The 23,897-nt window shown below is 53.4% G+C and overlaps 4 protein-coding genes across 11 annotated transcripts; all 4 read right to left on the bottom strand.

The window, feature by feature from the left end:
• Nucleotides 1-8,227: 8,227 nt before the first annotated feature.
• On the bottom strand, nucleotides 8,228-8,993 carry S100A6 (S100 calcium binding protein A6; the record flags this gene model as incomplete). Its single annotated transcript, XM_025287396.2, is given in 3 exon segments — nucleotides 8,228-8,367; nucleotides 8,370-8,459; nucleotides 8,819-8,993. Coding segments are annotated over 3 exon segments (309 nt in total), but the record flags the coding sequence as incomplete, so codon positions are not given.
• Nucleotides 8,994-11,399: 2,406 nt separating this feature from the next.
• S100A5 (S100 calcium binding protein A5) lies at nucleotides 11,400-15,145 on the bottom strand. 7 transcript variants are annotated; one of them, XM_044944341.2, is made up of 3 exons: nucleotides 15,035-15,145; nucleotides 13,361-13,519; nucleotides 11,400-11,677 (listed from the first exon to the last, which is right to left on the bottom strand). In XM_044944341.2, exons 2-3 carry the CDS (start codon nucleotides 13,496-13,498, stop codon nucleotides 11,534-11,536), a joined length of 282 nt encoding a protein of 93 aa, XP_044800276.1. In that variant the 5' UTR covers nucleotides 13,499-13,519; nucleotides 15,035-15,145; the 3' UTR covers nucleotides 11,400-11,533. The 7 variants fall into 7 exon arrangements, with proteins under 7 accessions (XP_044800276.1, XP_006042711.1, XP_006042713.1 ...); XM_006042649.3 differs by having other exon boundaries at nucleotides 14,986-15,114; XM_006042651.3 differs by lacking the exon at nucleotides 15,035-15,145 and adding an exon at nucleotides 14,732-14,941 and having other exon boundaries at nucleotides 11,400-11,674.
• Nucleotides 15,146-17,238: 2,093 nt separating this feature from the next.
• On the bottom strand, nucleotides 17,239-19,691 carry S100A4 (S100 calcium binding protein A4). Its single transcript, XM_025287810.2, has 3 exons — nucleotides 19,535-19,691; nucleotides 18,549-18,704; nucleotides 17,239-17,538 (listed from the first exon to the last, which is right to left on the bottom strand). Exons 2-3 carry the CDS (start codon nucleotides 18,687-18,689, stop codon nucleotides 17,374-17,376), a joined length of 306 nt encoding a protein of 101 aa, XP_025143595.1. The 5' UTR covers nucleotides 18,690-18,704; nucleotides 19,535-19,691; the 3' UTR covers nucleotides 17,239-17,373.
• A 1,222-nt stretch (nucleotides 19,692-20,913) lies between these two features.
• S100A3 (S100 calcium binding protein A3) lies at nucleotides 20,914-23,897 on the bottom strand. Of its 2 annotated transcripts, XM_025287812.3 has the most exons (4): nucleotides 23,824-23,856; nucleotides 22,619-22,677; nucleotides 21,825-21,964; nucleotides 20,914-21,376 (listed from the first exon to the last, which is right to left on the bottom strand). In XM_025287812.3, exons 2-4 carry the CDS (start codon nucleotides 22,674-22,676, stop codon nucleotides 21,212-21,214), a joined length of 363 nt encoding a protein of 120 aa, XP_025143597.1. In that variant the 5' UTR covers nucleotide 22,677; nucleotides 23,824-23,856; the 3' UTR covers nucleotides 20,914-21,211. The 2 variants fall into 2 exon arrangements, with proteins under 2 accessions (XP_025143597.1, XP_044800275.1); XM_044944340.1 differs by lacking the exon at nucleotides 22,619-22,677 and having other exon boundaries at nucleotides 23,824-23,897.

The following is a 23,897-nucleotide window of genomic DNA, read 5'->3' as shown; positions in this document are numbered from 1 at the left end:
TCTGGTCTAAGAATTAAATTGACTTGAGACAGACTAAAAGGAGAAAATCAAAAGTTTGATAACATGGATACATGGGAGAGACCCAGAAAAACTGAGTAACTCACCAAAATGGCCAGAACACTCATCTTAAATACCATCTTCAGTGAAAGATAAAATAAGATGTTGGAGGTAGTGGTTTTGGACTTCAAAGGGGAAGAAGGTAATTCCCATGGAGATAGAAAAGCAAATGTTTGGTAAACAAATATTTGCTGGGTCATTTAAAGATTAAGAGACACAGAGAGAAATTTTATCAGAGTGTGTTAGGTTCCTCCCTATCTACACACCTAGTCCAGTGTTCCCAGCAGCATTTATTAAAAAGGCTGTCTTTTCCCTTTTGTATATTCCTGCTTCCTTTGTTGTCGATTAACTGACCACAGAAGTGTGAATTTATTTCTGGACTCTATTCTGTTCCATTGATGTATGTGTTAACGCCCTCAAGGTCCATCCATGTAGTCGCAAATGGCAGGGTCTCCTTTCCTCTCATAGCAGAATAATACTCCATTGTGTATATGTATACACCACATCTTTATCCACTGAAATTCACTTAAATAGTTCCCAGATGTTGACTATTGTGGGTAATGCTGCAAAGAACATGGGAGCACAGATGTCTCTGAGAGATTCTAATTTCAAGTCCTCAATAAACCTGTTTAAAAAAAGAGAGAGAGACAGCTAATTTTTCTTGTAATGAAAACAGTCCCTGGGTGAGGTGCTAGCCTCTGGATAGAGGGCACCTATTAGATACAGAAGTCACTGTGCCGAGAGCTTTGAAAACAAATTCATTTATTTTAAAAGTATGAGAAATCTGAATTTGCAAATAATGCATATATAATAATGAATCCATTTTGGTTCACATTTGTCTTTATGCCAATAGAGTAGTAAAAGACGATTTTTATTACGCTCCTATGGGGGAAAGAGTTCACAGAGGCAAAAGTACTTAGAGCTCATGAAGTCAAAAGCAGTCCCGCTTCGAGGTAATTTGTGAGGAAATTGGTCACAGCCCTCAAGCGCTGCAGGGAAAGAACCAGGATTGGCGACCCTACTCCTCAGTCTGAAACTCTACCGCCTCCCCTCAACCCTGAACCCTCCAGAGAGGGCAGAGCCTGGGCAAAAGCTCTGTTAGCTCCCAAAGCACCAAGGGCCTGAATACTGGGACACCCTTAAATAAGGAGAGCAGAGGCGTGTGCTGAAGGAGGGTCTGGAGGCTTAAAGAACTGTGCGAGGAGGAGAGCTCCAGGGAGGGAGCTTCCATATAGGACTCTCCACCTGAGAGCCCTACCGTTGACCTGGAAAGTGAAAGTGTTAGTCGCCCAGTCGTGTCAGACTCTGTGCAACCCCACGGACTCTGCCAGGCTCCTCTGTCCATGGAATTCTCCAGGCAATAATACTGGAGTGGGTTGCCATTCTGTTCTCAGGGGATCTTCCCATCTGAGCCACGAGGGAAGCCTGGAGGCAGGAGAATAGCCTCCTGAGGCTGTGAGTGTAGCCTTCCCAAGGAGAGATGTGAGGGGGTGCCTCCGGACCTTCCCCACCTTTCCCCCTCCCTCTGAACAGGGGCCTGGGGTGCTTTCCCCTGGACTCTGGGAGGACACAGGCAGGGCAAGGGTCTGCTTGGACATCCCATTGAGCAATGACCGGTGGCTGACTAGAGTTTCCCTTTCTCCCCTTCTCCCCTCCGGCTCTCCCACCACACCCTTCCTACAAGAAGCCAGAAGATCCGCAATCAGCCCCACCTCTGACCCTACACACCCCCCACCGCCCCTTACCCAGCTCCTTTTTCAGGCTCCTCTGGGTCTGTCCCTGCTAACCACCTCGGCTAGGTTTATAAATTAATTCCCAAAGTGCCAGGAAGACTGGCATGCTCACTCCAGGAGTGTCATCACAGGCCTCCTAGCCAACCACTGGGTGCCAACCTGGGGCATCCTAGCTTGTCTACAAGTCCATCCTCACCACATATCCAGGAGATCCTACAGGTTCATCTTTGGGTAACTGCCTGCTCTCTTCCTGCCACCCCACCGCACTCCAGGTCAGATCTTCATTGTCCCACTCACAGGGGTCACCAGCTTCCAGGCCTCTTCCACGGGCTCCAGATCTCTTTGAAGTCCAGGCTTTCATCAGATCACCACCTCATTCAAAACCTTCAATACCAATTGCATACCCATAGTTTAGAGGCAGGGCTTTCAAACATTCCTATCCCTGGAAAGTGTTAGTGGCTCAGTCGTGTCTGACTCTTTGTGACCCTATGGACTGTAGCCCTCTGTCCATGGGATTTTCCAAGCAAGAATACTAGCCATTATCTTCCAGAGGATCTTCCCAACCCAAGGATCAAACCCAAGTCTCCTGTATTGCAGGCAAATTCTTTACTGTCTGATCCCACCAGGGGAGCCCTTTATTCCTGGAACCCTTTCTTAAAAGGAAACACTATGGAGGAGGCTGGTCTATGAAAAATACCAAAAATAGGGCTTCCCAGGTGGCTCAGTGGGTAAAGAATCTGCCTGCAATGCAGGAGACACAGGACATGTGGATTCAATCCCTGGGTTGGGAAGATCCCCTAGAGAAGAAAATGGCAACCCACTCCAGTATTCTTGCCTGGAGAATCCCATGGACAGAGGAGCCTGGCGGGCTACAGTCCATATGACTGCAAAGAGTCGGACACGACTGAGCAACTGAGCACACAGCACTGGCTGAAATGGTAAGTGGTCAGAGCTGCACCAAATGAGAATCACCCCACCATGGGCCAGCCCCTAAACCACCTTTGAGAACCCACAAGAGCTCTTGTAGTTCCAAATCCACTAGATCCAACAGACTAGCTAAAACTTTTTAAAATGATACTGCCTAAGGCTGTCCAGGATGCTGAATCGTTTACCACTAGCGGGAAGTGGGAACTGTGACTGTCATTTTGAAAAGTAATATAGTAATAGCTATTTAAATTAAATCTGTATAACCCCTTTAGCCCAGCAATTTAACTCCTGAGATTCAGTACTAAATAAATAAAACCATCAGTTCTTGAAAATGTGTATACAGAGATGTTTATTCATCAATATTATTATTGTTTATAGTGAAAAAAATTGGGGGTAGGAAATGCCCACCACTAGGGAAATAGGAAATAGGAAACAGCAAGCACCACGTGGTGCCTCTGTACTATGGAATAATATACAGCCATTAAAAAGAAGGATTTAGACCTCTACAGGTTGACTTGAAAGGATTTTCATGATATATTGATAAATGGAGAAAAATAAAATGAGAAAAACATATACAGATCATGATGCTATTTTTATAATACAATTATACAAAACATCTCTTATATGTGGGACTGCGTTTATATATAGTAACACAGTCATAAACAAGGTATGGAATAATGCATTCTAGTTTGTTAACATTAGTTGTTTGCGAGAAAATAAAACTTCAGTGAACATCTCAGTTCCCCAGCACAAGCCCTAGTCTCCTGGTGTTGCAGGAAACAGGACCCCTTCCAGGGCCTAAAAGTGGGCTCTTGTCTAACACTCAGAAATGAACTGTCCAAGGAGACACATGTGCTGACAAAGCAAGAGATTTTATTGGGAAGGGGTGCCCAGGCAGAGAGCAGTAGGGCCAGGGAACCCAGAAGGACTGCTCTGCCATGTGGCTCTCAGTCTCGGGCTTTATAGTGTTGGGATTCGTTTGGGGGTTGTCTTTAGCCAATCGTTCTGACTCAGAGTCCTTGCTGGTGGTGCACGCCTTGTTCAGCCAAGACGGATGCCAGCAAGGATTCTGGCAGGTGGTCGGACACGTGGTGTATCCTTCTGGCCTTTCCTGAACTCTTCCGGTTGGTGATGGCTTATTAGTGTTGTGTTCCTTACCAGGACCTACTGTGGAAAGCAACTCATGCGGTGGTCCCTATGGCGCCTGGCTGGGTGGGCTCCAGTCAGCGTGCTTCCCCCAACACTGGGACTCTTCACATACCTTGAGAATTACATTTGCAGGCGTTCTGTACTGAATTGTTTTGCTCCAGAGCTTCCCTGGTGGCCCAGATGGTAAAGAATCTGCCCACAATGCAGGAGACCTGGGTTCGATCCCTGGGCTGGGAAGATCCGCTGCAGTAGGAAATAGCAACCCATTCCAGTATACTTGCCTGGAGAATTCCATGGACAGAGGAGCCTAGCCAGGCTACAGTCCATGGGGTCACAAAGAGTCGGACGCGACTGAGCAACTAACGCTTTCACTTTTCTCTCCCTTGTCTCCCGAGTCAAATGCTTACTGTCTGTGGTAGGTCCCAAGGTTAAGCTCCAAGGAGCTCAAGAAAACAAAGCTATCTATCTAGGTATTTATACTTCAAAAGAGATGAAGACTCAGAATTTAGAGATCTCTAGGATCTAAAAACTGGAGACTCCTGGAGCTATCTTCTTCCTAGAGAAATTTTATTTACATTCCAAAGGGTGGTGTTAGGATTCAGGCCAGTGACATTCCCAAGGAGACCATTCCAGAAGAAGAGAAAAGGTTCCCTTTCCCTCCTTACAAGTAGTGAAAAATCATCTTTCCTTGTCACTAGTCTTTGAATGTCTGGTCCTTGAATGGGACCCAGCCCAGGATAAGATCCAGGCCAAGGCAACTCACTGATTATTTCTATAAATCATTTTGTACACTCTCAATACGTAATGAAACCATTTAAGAGAACAACATGAAAAAGAAATAGCCAAAATATGTCATGATGCGATAAGCACTGATGAACTGGCAAAGAGATTGGAGAGGTCCCAGTTCTGAACTGAAGCTTGCCCAGGGTGGAGGCACTTACTCCTTTACTGGTCTTTTCACTTGTCAAACGAGGTTAATAATTCATACCACCCATGACTCTTCTGAGCACCACAAAAGACAATGGATAAGAAAGTGCCTTGTAAAACTAAAAGCGCTATACAAATGTACAGCGGCTTTATTCTCCACTGTACTGGGTACGCTTGGCAGAGAACAAAGAGTTACAGACTGTGACTCAGTCCTAAAACTCCTTTGACTGGGGCCCGCCCCAGCTTACAGACATGGGCTGTGATGTTGCTGTTTCAGCTTCCTGGGAGTCAGGCTGACTAGGCTGTAGGATTAATGCCTGTTTATACACCGCAAGGGAAAAGGGAGCCTCATCAAGGGCCATGGGGGAACACATGGCCACTTCCACCAGAGGCCTGTATCAGCCTCAGCAAAGGGACAAGGTGTGAAGCCCCCAGATTACATCTGAACATTTCCTTCTGCTCTAAGCCCAGACCCCTGTTCCACAGCGTGAGCTAAAGACTTCACATCCAACCTTACATCAGTTAGAAGCAAATGCAATAAAACATGACCAGTCTGTACCTCCCCTCCACACCCAATCCCCTTCACACCCAGTCTGTGCCTCCCCTCCACACCCAATCCCACCCTCTGAGCAGACCACCCGCCAAATTTCATTGTAAATGCTGCCGCCTCCCACTGCACCCCACAAAAAAAAACTTAAAAACCCTAACTTCAAAGCAAACAGAAGATTTACTATTTGTTTGCGGTTTTATTTTTAAATCTGTGTTCCTGTTCCCCACCACTACTATGGAAAGACAGCTGATAAAGGACACATCTGTTAAGACGCAGGTGAACCGTGCCTGTTTCATGATTTCCTTCGGCCTCACGGCCTGCCCACCCACCGGAGCTCCCTGAAGATGCAGGGCTGAAGGCCTTGTCTGAGTAGCCCCTCCCCCTGCAGTGGGTCTTCACCCGCTGAAATGACCCCTCCTCCCTCTTTGTATGAAGGTCTTCTTGGCCCCGAAATTGAGGGAGGGGAAGGGAAGGGTTCAGATCCTATTTGTCTTTGCAAACCGCCTTCCTTTCTTTGACTTGCTGGTGGCAGGCGTGTCTTAGCTGAAGCTGAATTGCTTTATTTGAGGGCTAAGTTAGGTTTGTGTTTGTTCAATCTCTAAGCCATGCCCGACTCTTTGCAACGTCATGGACTGCAGCACACCAGGCTCCTCTGTCCTCCACTATCTCCCAGACTTTGCTCAAACTCGCCTGTTGAGTTGGTGACACTATCTAACCATCTTATCCTCTGCCACCCCCTTCTCCTTTTGCCTTCAGTCTTTCCCAGCATCATGGTCTTTTTCAAGGAGTCCGCTCTTCGTGTCAGGTGGCCAAAGTACTGAAGCTTCAGCTTCAGCAACTGTCCTTCCAGTGAACATTCAGGGTGGATTTCCTTTAAGACTGACTGGTCTGATCTTGCTGTCCAAAGGTTAGGTGCCAGGAGCCAAAAGATCACCCGGCTGACATTCCCTGAGCACCAAGTGGCGTGTCCTTCTTCACTGGAAGGGCTCCACCACCATCGGCCCCTCCCCAGGGGCTGGAGAAAGCCAACCCCGCCGGTCTGCAGCGTCCTGCTCTCTGCCCACAAGAGGGCGCTTGCTCCACGCCCCAATATGCTGGGCTCTGGGGTTCTGGGAAGGTACCTTTCCAGGTGGTGTTGGGTGCAACCAAGGCCCTGCAGCCTGGGACCTCAGGCCCTGGGTCCCTTCCTGGTTCCCAACTGTGCCAGTCACTATACCCTGCGGGGAAGGAGAGGCCACTAGAGAAGGAAGGACACCAAAAGATAAGGCTTCCAGCCCTCTTGAGACTGTCCACTCATCTCCACCCCAAGGAGGAAGAAGACAATGCTGCATACCTGGGCCCCAGGAAAGAGCAGAGGTAAGAGGAAAAGCAGGATATGGTCTCCCTTTGAGGTCCCAGAGCCTACAGAGGAACTTGCCTGGGCCCACCAGGCCTGGAGGGGACAGACTATGACAACTGCCCCATCACCCTGAGACACAATTTACCCCCTTACCCCACCCTCACCCCCCACGTGAAAGTGAAGTCACTCAGTCGTGTCCGACTCTTTGCAACCCCGTGGACTGTAGCCCACCAGGCTCCTCCGTCCATGGGATTCTCCAGGCAAGAATACTGGAGTGGGTTGCCATTTCCTTCTCCAGGGGATCTTCCTGACCCAGGGATCAAACCCAGATCTCCTGCATTGCAGGCAGATGCTTTACCCTCTGAGCTACCGGGGAAGCCTAATGCAAACAATGAACTCAGGCAATAATTCAGACAGTTACTCACCTTCCCTGATGGGGGCTGAGAATGAGGCTTGGCTCTAATGGAATAACTGGGGTGATTCAGTTTGCTAAGGCTGTAGGGATTGGCTGGATCAATATTGACAGAAAAGCTTGAAGCCGTGGTTGCCCAGCCCTGGGATCCCCACCCAATCCTGGGGACCCCCCAACCCCACCCCTTTCACGAACACCCCATGATTCACATATTTACACAGCTCCCAGCTTCTCAGACCACCACCCCTAGTACAAATTACCCTGCCCCCTGAATGCATGGACAGACTCCTAAAGCGTGCTTCCCAACTTCAACCACCCAGGGCATAGGCAGCAGAACGGAACTCAAGCATCCAGTGTCCTGTCCGTCTGTGGTGGTCTCAACAGAATGACAGAACACTCCCTGACCAGGCGCTGGGCATGTCAGTGGCGCCTTCGCTGCCCCCACTTCACTGTGGTGAGACGTGGGCCAGCCCCGCCCCCCAGCGCTTCTGGCCCTTCCACTCTGGCCATACCCAGAGCAAAACTAAGTCTTCATCATCAGGGACCTTGCTAGGACTATCTCTGCTCCACTCTGGGCTCAACACAGCCTTACTCAAGCACCATTTCCTCCAAGCCCATCCCAGAACCCACTCTACTGGGGACCACTTGTGTGTGTGTGCATGCTAAGTCACTTCAGTTGTGTTCAACTGTTTGCAATTCCATGGACTGTAGCCCACCAGGCTCCTCTGTCCATGGGATTCTCCAGGCAAGAGTACTAGAGTGGGTTGTCATGCCCTCCTCCAGAGGATCTTCCTGACGCAGGGATCAAACCCCCATCTCTCATGTCTCCTGCATTGGCAGGCAGTTCTTTACCACTAGTACCACCTGGGAAGCCTGGGGACCACTTGAGCCTTTCCTTAAGATGGCTTCACCCAGAGTGGACATCTTTTCTAATTCACATAAAAGCCAACTTGTGAGCTCACAGCCACTCTGTTAGGGTACATCCACCATCTTGTGAGCCTTCCCACCAGTTTTCCTGGCCTGGTGAGTCACTGAGTCACTCCCAGAGGTAACTGTGAGAAAACCTTCTGATGGTTGATGCAGCATCAAGCGGAGGAGGAGACAGAAATCACTGGGAAGCCAGGACACAGGGGTAGATTTAACCAAAAGATAATAATAAATTTATTGTACAATTACCACCATTAGACAGGCAGACCAAATAGAGGGCGTCTCCACCTCCCAATTTATTTTCAGTCCTGGAGAAGTTCATTGTAGATCATAGCCAAGGCCCCAGGAAGGTGACATATTCTTGGAAGTTCACCACCTGGTCCTTGTTCTGGTCCAGTTCGTCCATTAGCTCTGCGATTTCCGCATCCTGCATCTTTTAATGTGTCAGAATGGGAAAGCCAGACTCAATGGTGATGAGACCTTGAGTTCTCTGCATTTCCCCCTCCCAGGCAGCCCTCTCTCATACAAGTGTCTCTGTTCTCACTCATCACCAAAGACCCAGTTCCACCTTGGGTTCACTTGGCTTTACCCCTCCTCTGTTCCTCACTCAAGGGGAGGGAATTCCAGGCTGAGAGTAGCCCCAGCCCCACAGAGTGTGAACCAATGGTAAGGCATGTGGTCTAGGGCCCTGGAATGTGGACAGGGTGAGTCAGATGCGCCTGGCACCCCGCCCTCTCCCAGTCCTGCTGCTAAAGAGTGGGAGGTGGGGAGAGGGGGCCTGGGAGGCTCACTCATCTCCCCAAGGCTGAGCTCCTTCTGGACAAGCTCTTTCAGCTCCTTCGTGCTCAGGGTGTTCTTGACACCCTCATGGCCGGAGTACTTGTGGCAGATGGCCACCAGGAGGCTAATGGCCTGATCTGGGGGGTCCCCATAGCTGAAGACTGGGCTCAGAGCTGCAGGCAGCGGGACAGGTCAGCAGCCTGGGCAGCAAGGCTTCTCACTCACCCACACGCCTCAAGACCACTGTCAAGCAACCCCTTCAACTCCCTTTGACTAGGGTGAGGTGAACCTTGGTGGAGAAAGAAGAAAGCCTGGGGCTGGAAGGGGAGGGGGAGGGCAGACTCTAGGGCCAAGAGATGCGTGCCCTGCAGAGAAGGGAACCAGAGCAGAGGTGGTTCGAGGATCCTAAGGAATAAACAGGACCACAGTTGAGAACTCTCCTCTAGGGGTTCCAAGAAAGTTGGGGAGTATGTTGGGAGTGTGGGATGGAGGCTGCACACCCAACACACACACACACACATCCTCACAGGACCACATACCGTGCCACTGACACACCCCACGCCCGGGACACACCCTCCTGCAGCCTCCCAGGCCCGCTGTGGGGAGCTGCCCCATAGGACGCCTTAGCCCGGGGCCAGCCTGACAGGGCCCGCCTCTCCCCGCCACCGGCCTACTCTGAATGCGAGCGGACCAACCCAGGAGCGCCGCCCCAGAAGGACCGGGGCCGCCCTGGTGAGAGAACTCACCGCCGGTTGCAGCGAAAGGAGAAGGGAGAGACTGAGCGGAAGGCTGAGCGGTCGGCCAGCCCGCCTTGTAGTGGCCCGGCCGAGAAGCCGGTCAGCGAAGGCGCCCGCGCCGCGCACGTCCCGCCCCACGCCCCACCCTGCCGGCTCTTTACACAGCACCCCGGCCGAGCTTTGCACGTCCCCTGCCCCGGGGGCTTTTCGGGGCTCCGTGGGGTGGGTGTGAGGGGCTTAAGGAAGACCTGCACTCCCTCCTAATCTCCAAAATTCAGTTTGTCCCCCGTGTCGTGATGTGACAGGGCAAGGGGAGTAGACGGAGAACCGGGCAGGGACTGTGTGTGTGTCTGTGTGTCTGTCTGTCTGTCTTTCTGTGTAGAAGTAAGGGGGTAGCGATGCAGGGAAAACCCTCAATGAAGGATAGAATTGACAGGGCATCTGGAACAGCCATCCCACTAGGGAAAATAAATTCCTGCCACCACCACCCCCTCTCTTCCCGCACCCCACCTCCTCCCTTCCCACACCCCACCCCCCTCTCGAATTCCACTCGGAACCTCTTGGCCTTTAAAGTGCACGCACACCCGGGCGAGCGGAGCCCTGTGTCATCAGTTATTTACCCTCCACTGCAAAGTTTTTCAGATCCTCTCCTAAGGATTTTGATATGGAGAAGTAGGGAGAGCAGAAATCTCTGGACCCCAGAGATGATGGGGCTGGGGCTCATTGCAAAGGGGGAAATGGAGGAGAAGGGGGCTGGCATGGAGGTCAAGGCCAGACTCTTGTTTTCTTAGTGTGTTGGGGGTGGGGACGGGGGGGGGGGGGGGGGGGTGACGGGGGGGGGGGGGATGGCGGGGGGGGGGGGTGAGGGGCAAGCGGAGGGAGAGCCTCCTGTGAGCCAGGGACAAGTCGTTCTGGCCTGCCCACCACTGCCCTCAGGAACCACATCCCAGCTGCCCCCAGTGATAGGGACAGAACAAAGGGGCCAAGTAGTGGGTAAGTTAATCCCACTGGGGGATTATAAGTAGAAAAAGTTTGAGAGACCCCTATGAATTGATGATTACTCAAGAAAGTGTGTTTGCTTAGCCACAAAATCAAGCAGGCTTGCTTAGCAACGAAACCATGCATCAGAACATAAGACATACCCCCAAACAACAAAACAATGATGGCCTGAGCCCCACATCCTGCCCAGTGAGCTCAGTAAGTTAATGATCCCTAGGTTGTGCTCTCTGTACACATAAAAAACAGTGATTTGTGGACCTAACTTGACCATGTAGAGATAAGAAAACTCCCCTGCTCAACCCAGAGGAGGAGCTAATGATGGAAGGATGATGTCTACTCAAGAAAGACAAAGGTCTTCTCCCCCTCCCCACCTTTCCTCTGATTGTAAAATTGTAACCCAGTAAGTTCTTAGGGCCCGGCATCTCTCACTCACCCACTTGTTAGCCTCACAATCGTCCTCTTCCAGTAAATCACTTCTTATCTACCACTTAGCCTCTTGCTGAATTCTTTGCTGTGCTGAGATTTAAAGGGCTATGGTACCAGAGCTCTTTGGAGCTCCTGAAACAGCACCTAAGGATTTCACCCATGTCCTCATTCCCCAAGCCACTTTCCCCCAGCAACTTTCTCTGCATACTTGCAGCATTCCCTCGAGGCAAGCAAAAGCCTGGCCCCACTTCCCTGTTTTGTTTTTTTTTTTTTTTTGGAGGGCAAGACTATGCCTGGATAAGATTAGTCACATCCACTCTGAAAGACTCAGAACCCTAACTCCCAGAGGCTGTCCACTTACTCAAGGAGAAGCTCTGCCTGGCCCCACCCCACCCCCAGCCAAGATGGAAAAGAATTCTACCAAACCAGCCCTGGACACCTGAAATGGAAAACCTTTATTCCTCTGCTGGAGGGGAAGGCTGAAGCAGAGTCTATCTGGGAGGGAGGGGAAGGCGAGGGGCCATGCAGGGTTTGTGAGCAGAGCTGCAGGGGCCAGGGACCAGGTCCCGGTCACTGGTTCTCCTCCAGAAAGAAGTCATTGTAGGCCATGCACAGCGTGGTCAGGAACACCGAGTACTCCTTGAAGTCAATCTCCTGGTCGCTGTTCTTGTCCAAGCTCTTCATCAGGTCATCAATGCTGCTCTCCCTCATCTTCTTCAAGGGCCCAGATAGAGAGACAGGTCAGCCAGTCACTTCTCCCAGCCCTGCCGTGCCCCCCTGGAAAGGTGGCCTCGGGCTGATCCCCAGCTGAGTCAGCAACACGGAGCATCTCAACCCCCAGAGCCTCCCCCCAGGCCACAGCCAGCATGGGATCTGACACCAAACAGAGCCTCCATGCCCTGACTCCTCAACCTGAATAAATGACTAGAGTGCAGGCTACTGCAGGCACCCCTCTTCCTCTCAACAATTTCTACCATTCAAAGAAACAGCTAGATTTTCCTACAACACCTCATAGAAACAGCTTGGTGACTATACTGGCGCTGAGCAGGATCCAAGTCTTGCTCTGTCCCTGTTGGGGATCATTCAGAACGCAAGCAGATCACACATCCCTCCACGAGAGCAGTGGTTAGAGCTGTGTTCCCTAGCTAGGAGAGCCTGCAGGACAGCTGTATGGCACGAGTGCATGGCACCCAGGTCTGCTCTCTGTCTGGTCCCCTGCCCTCCCAGCCCAGCTGTACAAGAGGAGGGAGACAGGGCACTTGGGGGGGAACAGGAAGAAAATACAGGCACATCCTGCCTGCTCCTCTCCACTGCCCTCCACTCCAGCTTTGCCACAGGAGACAGGACGTCGGGACATACAGAGATGGAAACAGCCTCTCTGTGACGCCATGCTTGTCCCCAATCTGGGCTCCTGTTATAGTCAGGCCCTCCCCAGGGCCTCTGTCTCCCTGTAATTAACCCTGCCGGACCCATGGCCCCTCCCTCTGCCCTCATTAACTCCAGGATGCAGAGAAGTAGGCAGGAAGGCCAGAGGGAAGGCCTGGTGACACCCACACCTGCTTTGGTCCCCTGTCCACAGAGACACATTCCCACTTTTCTCTAGGGAGGTCCACTAAGGTTCAGGATGCCACAGGAGAGCCCCCCGCCCCAGGCTGATTTTAAAGGAAAGAGGGAGAGTGATACATGGAGCTGGCCTGGAATTCCAACCTCTCACTAGCTGGAGATTATATAATGCATCTGAGCCTCAATTTTTTTTTAACTGTAACAATAATATGATGACTACCTCACAGGCCTCTCCCTCTTCAGTTGCCTCCCTCCCACCATCTCCATCTGGTAAGAATCAGTTCTGCTTCCTTCCAACCTGTGTTCACAAACTAGCAGAATGGTCCTTTTGGGTCCCATGTCAGCATTGGCTGAAAGCCCCAGCAGTGGTGGATGCACAGAGCAGGGCCAGGTGGGAGCCCTGGACCTCCGAACCCCCTCACCCACCACCCACCCCATTCCTCTCACAGATTCCACAGCTGCAGGAACCCAGCCTCAACCTGGAAGTCTCCTCGATCTCTCTCTCTGAACCCCTCACCCGAGCTGAGGTCCTCCCTGCAAACACTGCTCTCCTCTGTTCCCAGTGATACCTGATTCATCCCTCAGCGCTAGGTCTAGAGTTGTACACGCCCAGGATGTTCACCGTCTTCCTTGGGTCTCCGCCCCTACTTTGGGCCGTCCTGTCCTGGCTGAGACTAGTGTACCTTGCAGACACAGGTGTGTCCCCTCTGGAGGGGCCTCCCCACCTCATGCTGGGGAGCCCCTGACAGTGGCATCCCCTTCTTTTCCCTCCCCTCCCCCACCTGCCCAGGGAGCACTGGGACTCTGGGGTGCAGGGGAGGGACCGGAACCTACCTCACCAAGACACAGCTCCGTCTTGATCAGTTCCTTCAGCTCCTTTCTGCTCAGAGTCAGTTTGCTGCCCTCTCTCCCAGAATATTTATGGAAAGTGGTGACCATAGTGGTCAGTGCCTTCTCCAGAGGGGTCTCCATCACGGTGTGCAGTTCCAGAGGCTGAAGGAAGAGGGAAAGATCACATTCCCCAGGAAGCCGGACCCCATCACTAGCCCCTCTCCAAGCTTCTCCTTCAAGGACCAGTGACTGGAACTCATAAGACCAAAGTCTGGCACGTGGACCCCAATGTCTCAGGATAGGCTGTAGTGAGACCCACAGCAAACTTGGAACAGCCAGAGCCTGACCAGCCCTGGAAGGAGACTGCACACTCTCCTGCTTAGAAGATGTTGAAAAAAAGGTCTAGGTGCAAGTTGACCTCCCCAGAAGAACTGGTGGCAGATGGTGGAGCCAGTGAAGGGTCAGGATTTTCTTCCGGCCTGACCCAGCTTGGGCACTCACTTTCCAGAGGTCATTCTCCTTACCCTAGTCGCCCTCCTTGGCCCAGGAGCCTGAACCGCCCGCTATCAGGGAGTGTCCCATTACAGAAGTGGGGGACAGGGCAAAGAGAGAGTCCGGGGGTTGGAGGAACCTGGGGCTGAAACTGGAAGATAAGATCTCAACAGGAAGCCTGGAGGGGTGACAGGACTTGTCCGGCTGGTCCCCAGGCTCCAGCCCAGAGAACTGTACACACAGACCAGTCATGAGTCAGGGAAGGAAGTGGGCCTCCTCTCCGGGGTCATTGTGAAGGCTGGATGCAGAGACTGGGTCTGATGGGGCCCTCCAGTCCACCAGCACAGCCACACACCCCTCCAAAGGAAGAGGCTCTTGGAGCTCCTGTGACTCAAACTTGGAAACCACTTCCCCCTTAGGCAGGAAGAAGCCAACACCCAAGGAACTTGGGGTTTGCAGGTTAATCTGTGTAGGGTCCTGAGCCAGGAAAGGAGGAAGAAGCTGCTGTCTCCTAACCTCAGCCGGAAGCCCACCTGGCTATTCCTGCCTCCTACCTCCCCAAACCCTCAGGAGACTCCCCACCACCGGGAGATTCCCCACCACCGGGAGACTCAGCCAAGACCACAGTGGAAGGCAGGGGTCTTGGCAGTTGCAGCAGCCTCCTGGCTGGTTCTGATCCCCACCTCCACCTCCAGAGCCACTTCTCGGGAAATTCTCATAGCCATGATGCCAAATACCTGGCCCTCTCCTCCCTGAGCACATGCCCACTCATCGGACCCAGCCTTTCTTGGGGGAGGTCACCAGAGCTTGTCAGCTTCTGGCCTCATCGCCCAGCTTGCCCTACCGTATAAATGAGCAGGGAGATCAGAAGGAAGGACTCACCAAGGAAGGAGAGAGCCAGAGAACTCACGCGGCAGACACAGGCTGCCTGCCACTGCGCTCTGCCTTTATTCCCTTGTTCCAGTCCCCAGGAAACCAGGGGAAAGAAAGGGCCAATAAGAAGGGGCCAGGGACAAAGAGGCCTAGGTCAGAGCCTCCTGGGACATGGCTGCAAAGAAACCCCCTTTTGCAAATCTCACCTCCCTTGTTTCTAAACAGAGGGGATGGGAGCATATGGAGTTTACTATGGTACATACATTTTCAATCCCAGAAGCTTTGTCTTTCCAACCAAAACCCAGAACTCACAGTCTGATGGGACGACAGCCAGGCTCCCTGGAAAGAAGAATCAGGAGGTATGCAGGGTATCCACCCATACCCTAGGCTGCTTTTTTTTTTTTTTTTTATACCACAGCCACCCAAGAGCAGAACAGATGCATCTCAAGATGGGAATCAGCAGGGGAAGATGTTTCCTGCCAAGGGCATGGTCAAGGTCATTAGCGAGTATGGAGACTAAAATTTTAAAGGACTTTTCAATGATGATTCCTTCAACACCTCACTGGTCACCATGGGAAAGAATTGTCAGAGACTCTTGGGGAACTGAGAATCAGGGAGACCAAGGCAGAAATCAGGGAATGGTAGGGCTGGATGATGGGGTAGAGGCTGTGGACTCTGGGGAGCAGGTTCAAGGTGCAGTAATGACCAGGGTGTGGGTCAAGGAGATTTGCCTATATCCCAGGAGAGACTCAGACATTGTTCTGTGATTAGTTGCTCAATCGTGTCTGACTCTTTGCAACCCCATGGACTGTAGCCCACCAGGCTCCTCTGTCCATGAGATTCTCCAGGCAAGAATACTGGAGTGGGTTGCCATGCCCTCCTCCAGGCGATCTTCCCAAACCAGGGATTGAAACCAGGTCTCCCACATTGCACACAGACTCTTTACCATCTGAGCCACCAGAGAAGCCCAAGAATACTGGAGTGAGTTGCCTATCCCTTCTCCAGGGGATCTTCCCAACCCAGGAGCCGTGTCAGGGTCTCCTGCATTGCAGGCAGATTTTTAATCAGCTGAGCTACCAGGGAAGCCCGGACATTGTTCTACCACCAACCAGTTCAAGAATGAGAAGAGAACAGAGTTAGGGGCTTAGCACCTGTGGCTGATGCCGCCTCACCCTAGCCTGTCTAGATGCTCCCTGCTGCCCCCAATTCCACTCCCACCCTCAGCTGCCAAAGGTAAAGAGGCAGCAGGGACTGGTCGCTAAGCAACAGGAGTTTCCAAAGTAGAGAGTGATGCAGAAGGGAGACTCAGGGGAGGGCACTCCAATGGAAGATGGGCAGACCCGGGGCGGGCGATGAGGGGGAGAAGGAAGAAGTGGCAAACTTTTTCCTGGATCAAAATTCTATCTGAGTCTCTGTAGTCACACTCTGAAGGAACATCTGAGTCACCTACCCCACTCCTCTGCAACTTGAGAGAAAAACAACACGATGAGAAAAAAAGGGGAAAGCTTGAAAGATCACGGGAACCAGACCTTCTCTGTCTCTGGACCTGCCTTCTACTCACCTCTTCATTGAAGGTCCCTGTACCACCCAAGCAAGGCCTGAAAATCTAACGCCCACCCATTGCAGGCTGGAGCTGCTGGTCTTTAACCTAAAGAGAAGCACTATCGTGCCTGATATTTTCGGGAGGGGTGGGGAGGAGGGGAGGAGAGTCTCAATTCACTTATCAGATTTTATGCCTAGAATTTTGTCTCCAAAACTCTGGTCGCCTCCCACTATCTCCCTCCCTCCCAGCCCAGTTACTGTCCACTCTTCAGTTCCAAGGTCCTTTGTCCTCCTCTGATGGAACATGACTGTTAACTGGTAACAAATCTCATCCCAGGGCCTCCGGAGAGATAGGCTTAGAGAAGGATGATATTCTCATGCTGTGGCCATCAACCTGCCCTTCCTCCATGTCACCTCCCTGATCTGACCCTGGACAGGAAGGATTCATCTTTCCTGGGGCCGGAAGCCAGGGCACTGGAACAGATGGCAGGCAGGGTCCGAGCTGTAAGTGTCAGGACTGAGCCTTCCTCCCCATTCCACTCTGGCCTCACTACTTCCTCCCCATGACTCAGCCCTTTCCCCACCATCCCAGGGCACCCACACTCCATTCCAGGCCCCAGCCAGGAGCAGATGTGACCTCCGAATCCATCCCAGCCTCAGTCAGAGGTCCTGCCAGAGGCAAGGCTGGGGAGGTGGGATGGGTGAGAACACTGTCTAAGATCCTACAGCTAGGACATTCCAAGCCTCTGGGGTCCCTTTCCCTGCCTTTGACCCCATCCGGAGTCGCCTCTGTCTTCCACACACATGCACAGTCCCCCACATCGGTCTCCCACCCTCACTAGTCGGCTCTCCACTCTCCACAAGACGGCAACTCAGCTCCCAGCATCCTCCATTACCCCCACCCCACTGCCCCCGCAACGCATCCCTCAGGCCCCACCCCCACACCCCCGGAGTTTCTCAGACCATCAGCCTCATAGCTTTCAAGAATCTTTATTGAACTTGTTCAGTATGGTGCTCACGTCTGGAGGAGCCAGGGTGAGGTGATGTGCCCACCGCCAACAGGAAAGACCCCAGCTGGCAGCCCCCCACTACCCACACCTGAGGAGCCTTCACTTTTTCCGGGGTTGCTTATCAGGGAAACCTTCGAAGAACTCATTGCACATCATGGCGATGCAGGACAGGAAGACGCAGTACTCCTGGAAGTCCACCTCGTTGTCCTTGTTGCAGTCCAGGTTGCTCATCAGTTTCTGGAACGCAGCTTCATCCGTCCTTTTCTGCAGGAGGAAGAGGCTACGGGTGGAAACCGGAAGCGAGGTCGGGGTGGGGGAGTGGGGCAGAGCTAGGACTGGGTGAGGCTTGAGCTCCAGATGGGAGCTCAGGAAGCCACAGGCACCCCTTTGGGGCCTGGCTTTGGACCTCCAGCCCTAGGGGCTAAGCTACCCCTCAGATGAAGTCTGAGGACCTGGGTACAACTGCATAACGGAGACCACAGCCTCTTCTACCAAGGTCATTTTAAGAGTCCAATTATACAATGGTCATGAAAGCGTAAAGACTGATACAGACGGCAACTGGGATTGCTCAGGAGAATTCTGTAGGTGTGTGAGTGTCTCCAGAGAACTATATCTTCACCTCCACAACCCAAATAGAAACTCAAAAATGGTTTATGGGGCGGGCGGATGGTGATAAAATAGGAATATGAGATTAACAGATATACACTACTATATATAAAAGAGATAAGCAACAAGGATTTACTGTATAACACAGGGAACTGTATTCAATATTGTGTAATAACTTATAATGGAAAAGAATCTGAAAAAATAGATGTGTATATATAGCTAAATCACTTTGCTGTACACCTGAAATGAACACACTGTAAATCAACGATATTTCAACTAGGAAAAAAAAAAAGAATAAGAAGGCATATAACTTTCACAGAATCTTAAAAAAAAAAAAAAAAAAAAGAGGTTCATTGCTGGAGTGATGGCAAGAGTTTCACCATCGCAGTTCATGATCTCAGCTTTAAACACTGACTTCCTTGGGAAGTTACTTAGCCTCTCTGAGCATCAGTTTCCCTCCAGGGAAGTTGTACAGAGCACCATACCCTATCTGCTCACTCTGCCCTCTTTCTGAGGGTGCTAGGAAGTGAGCAGCAGGTGCTCACCGTGCTTTGGCCACAGGCACCCAGGGTAAGCTCTCTGCCCGGAAATTGCCCATGTCGGCAGCAGATGCCAGCTGTAGGTAATGCTGAACAGAGGACGGGTGCCTCCCAGGCAGTATCACTCACCCCCAAGAAGCTGGGCAGCTCCCGGGTCAGCAGCTCCTTTAGCTCAGACTTGTTGAGCTTGAACTTGTCACCCTCCTTGCCCGAGTACTTGTGGAAGGTGGACACCATCACATCGAGGGCCTTCTCCAGGGGGTATGCCATGGCAGCAGTCAGGAGCTGGGGGCAGGGTCACAGAGACAACCTTATTTTCCCCACCCCACCCCCAGCTATATATTTGTAAATGCCCCCGACTCCCATCCCTCAGGGAGCACATTGGTGATACTGTTCCCATCCAGAAAGGGGTTCAGCTCCTAGCGAGAGAGGGAAATGTATGCTTGGAGCAGCAAAACCCTGCAGGGCCTGGTGCTCAGGCTCCGGGTTCCAGGCAGCCAGCTCCCCAGGAGCACTTCCTCCACCCTCACTTGGTCCCTTCACCCACTCCTGAGCTCAGCCCACAGCAGCCCCACCCCATCCCATTCTTTCCCCCTCCCAGCACTGGGCTGGGCGAGGCTGCTGGAGGCTTGCCCAGGGGCCTAGCGGAAAAAACCAGTGCATAGGGAGGGGCAGGGTGAGGTGGCAGAGGCACGGATGCAGGGGAGGGACGGGGAGGCCACCCTCCCTTGGGCCGGGCTGCTGGTGCAGGACCGAGGCTCCTAGGACATAACCAGCCAGAGCCCACAGGCGCCTTCTGCCTTCACTATGCTTTCCACACCCAAGTGTGCCACCCAGCAGACACCAGCCAACGTGCACACCCACCAGTCACATACAGCAGCAACGCCACACACAAGCCCCGGCATCACAGAACCCCTCAGACAGTTCCCACCAGCCACCTGCACACTTGTTGTTCTTTCCTGAATGCACACACACACCACCCACCCCAGAGCCTCCACATCGGAATCTCACATCTGGACCTGTTTAGCGCCTCTGGCCCCCACCCACCCCCCTTTCTCCTGCCCCCCGCCTCGGCCTGACACCCCTTGCGTGCCAGTCAGGCGACCACAACTCACCAAGAGAGAGGAAGTGCTGGGGAGAGATGATGGGGAGAGAGGAAGAATGGGGAGAACCCAGCAGTCTGACCTATTTATACCCGGGCCAGGCCCTGCCCATGGCAGGGGATGGGGGAGAACAGGACCCAGCCCTCCTATCGTGGGCTGATGTGGTGAACACAGTGGCCCCCCTCCAACCCTCTCCACCCGCCCAGCCTGGAAAGCCAGCTTCCTGCCCCAGCAGGCACAGACGAACATGGGAGAGCCCCAGGGGCACAGGCAGGGGCCTGGAGGGTGGGTGTGCACAGCTGTGCTTGAGTTTTAGGGAGCTGGGGGAAGGGACAGGCTGTGCCTGGGGCATGAGGGACAAGGAGGACGTGTCCCACCAGGCAGTCGGCATAGAGGGGTGGAAGGTGGCAGGTGGGAAACTGCCCTGGGATGTGGCAGCCCGAGAACACAGGGAGGGCCCCTCAGGTTCGGTGCTGGGGATGGCTCATGCTGCCCTGTGCCCCTCCCCAAAGAGCTTCCTACTATGTTGAGTGAGCCCCAGGATGGGAGCTGGGGATCTGGGAGGAGGAACAGGCTAACACCCAAAGGAGGCTTGGGGACCCCCACAGGTACATCCTTGGAGAAAGGCACTGGTTGCAGGAGTGATGGAATGGGGAAGGAGAGGCATGCCTTGGGGCTCAGGGATGGACTGAAGAGACCGAGAGTGGTGGGGTGGCAGAGGGCGTTGAGAGGGGGCTTAGATTTGGGCTGGGTGTCAGGCATGAAGAGGACAGGGAGCAGAGGAAAGTTAGAGGTGATACAGCACAAAATGAGGGGAGGCAGGGATCAGGGGAACCTCCCAGCGTAAGGTATGAGCTCAGGGGTTATGGGAGGGTCAGGAGTCAGGGGTTAAACCCCTCAGGTGGCTGTGACTTCAAGCAGAGGGGTCTGCCTGAAGGTCCCTCTCCTTCCCCCTTCAACAGCAGAGCACCCCTCCCCAGATGATCAGGGAGCAGCACCCTAGTCCAACCCCTAATCCCATTAGTGCTGCGCTCTGGGCTCTCATAGCCCAGGGCGGGGAACAGACCCGCCCTCTCCCCTACGGCCCCACCCTCCTCCCAGAACATCCGGTCTGGGGGATTGAGTTTGACCCCCCTCTCACCTCCTTCACAGCCCAAGGGAGCTTCTTCTTCAGAGACCCGCCGTATACAGACAGACAGAGAGCCCCCCCACCAACTGTCCTCCCATGGACTTTGTCCCCGAGTTGCCCCCATGCCTTCCTGCTGGACATTGGGACCATTTCATTTCCGCAGGGTCTGAAACTGCCCTCAACCTCCTGTCCTCCCGTGGAAAAGTCCAGGGAGGGGTGATGCCCCAGTGCCGTCGTCTCAGAAGAACCAAACGAAGCCAAGTGATGCCAGTTCTTTATTAGAAACAAAAGAGGCCTTTGCCGCCACAATCTGTCTCCCAGACATGCTCTTCTGAGCCTTGACAGCCACCACCGCTGTGGCTGGTGGGGGGAGGCAGCGGCTGGCTGCTCTTCAGATCACTAGCTGTGGTTCTGGGGATGGTCCCCTCGTGTTTCCTGGACTCATGGGTTGACACACCAGGGGCAAACCTGGGAGAGTCTAGAAGGAGGGGCCCCGGGGGCTGGGAAGGGGAGAGCTGCCGTGCCCAGGATGACCTCGGGGCAGAGCCAGAGCGGCTCGGTTACTGGGCGCAGGAGGGCTTCAGGGGGCTGTCCTTGAAGTACTCATGGCAGTAGATACAGAGGCAGGCGAGCAAGCGCATGTACTCCACAAAATCCACCTGGCAATCCTTGTTGGTGTCCAGGACGCTGATGAACTGCTTGTAGTCACACTCCCGGAGCGTCGTCTGTGCGGGGTGGGGCGGGGAAGGATGAGGAGGCAGGCTGAGGAGGGCAGAGCAGCCTGGTGCACACATCCCTCCCCTCGACACCTCCTCCCCGCCATCAGCAACCCACGCCCCTCCGGGGTCAACCTCAGCCTCCCTGTTCTGAGGATTCACCGTGTCAGTTCCCCTCCCAAACCCTCTTTCTCAGCCCTAATTTACGGAACGCCGGCTGCGTGTCAGGCGTTCTTCACAGAGCTCTCCCTCAGTCTTCCCAACTGCCCTGCCAGTCTGGGAGGTGATTTTCTTCCACTTTACAGATGAAGAAACTGAGATTCCGGTTGTGCCCATTTCCCTCCCAGCACCCCTCCCCACAGTCTAACCTCCACCCCCTTGTGCCCCAGACTCTGAGCAGGGTCTCTTCGTAGAATTCAAGCAGTGCTTCCCTTGGGGGCTCAGCCCAGGTGCTCACCGGGGCCCAGGTAGGCAGCTCCTTCTCCAGGAGTTCCTTGAACTTCGCCTGGCAGAGCGGGTTTCCAGAGAACTGTGAATACTCCTGAAAGGTGCACACGAGAGTAGCCAACGCCTGCTCCAGAAGACTGGCCATATTGCCTGTCATGGAACAAAGGTGGGACTCATGGCAGAAGCCAAGTCAACCCCTCTCTCACCGCTGCACTCCAAGTGTCCCAGGGACTGAGCCCAGACATGGATTAACCCCCTACACGCTTCCAACCCCACAAGCTCCTCCTCCTCTGAGCAGCCCTCCTTGACTACACCAGCTCCTCGTTTATTTTCCGACCGCCCCCACCGTCTCCCACCACCACCCCTTGTTCTATTTCTGGACACAGGCCTTAATTGCCCAACATCACTGCAAACCCATCAGGGAGAGCGGCCCACTCATCACCTCACTCTCCCACAGTGGTGGTAGTTCAGTCACCAAGTCATGTTGGACTCTTTTGTGGCCCCATGAACCATAGCCAGCCAGGCTCCTCTGTCCAGGGGATTCTCCAGGTTCTTACTGGAGTAGTTTGCCACTTCCTTCTCCAGAGGATCTTCCTGATCCAGGGATCAAACCCTGGGTCTCCTGCCTTGTAGGGGTTCTTTACCATCTGAGCCACCAGGGAAATCCCCTCTAATTGTCTCCATCTTTTCTCATCTGACACCCAACCATGGCTCAGTCTGGCTCTGCATCACCCTCTGAGACACAGCCCCCTGAACCTAGAATCTTCCTCCCCTACAGGACCCCAGAGCCCCTTCCATAGGAACCTGCACGGAGATCCTTGCTCTGGGCTCCCGGCCTCAGGTCCTTGGCAAAGCTGAGCATCCTTAGAGAGAGTCAGGTCTCAGAGGAACCCCTACAGTCTCACCACCACCCTCTCACCATCCCTTCTGCCCTGAACTCAGGAAAGCTGCATCCAAAGATCCGCTATGCCTCTGACTAGCTGTGCAGGCGAGGATGAGCCATTTAAGGTCTCAGGTGCCTTATCTGTGAAATGGGGTTAATCCCACCTCACAGACCTAATCGGGGACCTGAATCAGATGGTCTCTGGAGACAACCAGCTCCGGTAGGGACCAGTCTGTGATCTACCCCAACTATAGCCATCACCCTGACCCCTGAGGGTCTTGAGACAGAAGGCTCTGCAGACAGGTACCCCGTTCTGTTAGACGGGAAGCCCTCCCCAGAATTGCCCACCCACCCCCATTGCATTGGCCCCTCCCACCGCCCTCCTGGGAGATGCCTCTAGCCTGGGGAAACCCTAAGGCAGCCAGGAAGGCATGTGTTGTTTCCACGTGAGCTGAGTGACTCACTCCTGGTTCCCCCAGGGGACAGGAGTCCTGCAGCATGTGGCAGCCTGGGCCAAGGCTCTCTCCCTCCCTAAAGATTTGTCCTCTGCTGGGCGCTGTGGATGGTCAAGAGTAGGGAGAGACAATGAGGTTAAGTGCTGCCTGGGGTTTAACGCTTTGTGACAGCCCAGGATTGGAGCAGAGTTCCGGGTTCCCAGGAGAGGAAAGGGCCATGATGGCAGGGAATAGGAAAATGCAGAGAGGCTGAACTGCCCTTCTGGGTTCCTGCCAGCCTGCCTGGTGCCACCACTGTGGCTTTTTCAGGAGCTCGGTGCCTGGAGACTAGAGCGAATCCTCTCTTGCCCGCCTCCCTGGCCCATCTCACCCCCCTGGCAGGAATGAAGGGAGTGGGTGAGGGGGGAATTAGCTGCGGGCAACAGCAGTGCCTTAAGCCCACATCCCCATCCCTTGGCCAGACCTCAGCTCTGCAAACCCCCTAAACCCAAGCTCCCCAGCATCCCCTTACCGTGCCATGGAATACCTGAGTCCATCACCAGACTCCCTTCACCTCATTAGTCCCTGCTGTGGTCATCCCTCTGCCCTCAAGCTCAGACTCTGAGCCAGGAGAAAGAACTCGGGCTGACCAACACCCAACCCACGGCAGGACCCAAGCAGCTGGTACTCACCACTGATGTTGGCGTTTCAAGTGGAGGAACCCAGACACAGGACATCCCTATTTGTAGCCTCCCGATGAAGGAAG

The sequence above is a fragment of the Bubalus bubalis genome, chromosome 6, assembly GCF_019923935.1.
Source record: "Bubalus bubalis isolate 160015118507 breed Murrah chromosome 6, NDDB_SH_1, whole genome shotgun sequence".
In the NCBI taxonomy this organism is placed as follows: domain Eukaryota; kingdom Metazoa; phylum Chordata; class Mammalia; order Artiodactyla; family Bovidae; genus Bubalus; species Bubalus bubalis.
This window is presented reverse-complemented; position numbering and strand designations above follow the sequence as displayed.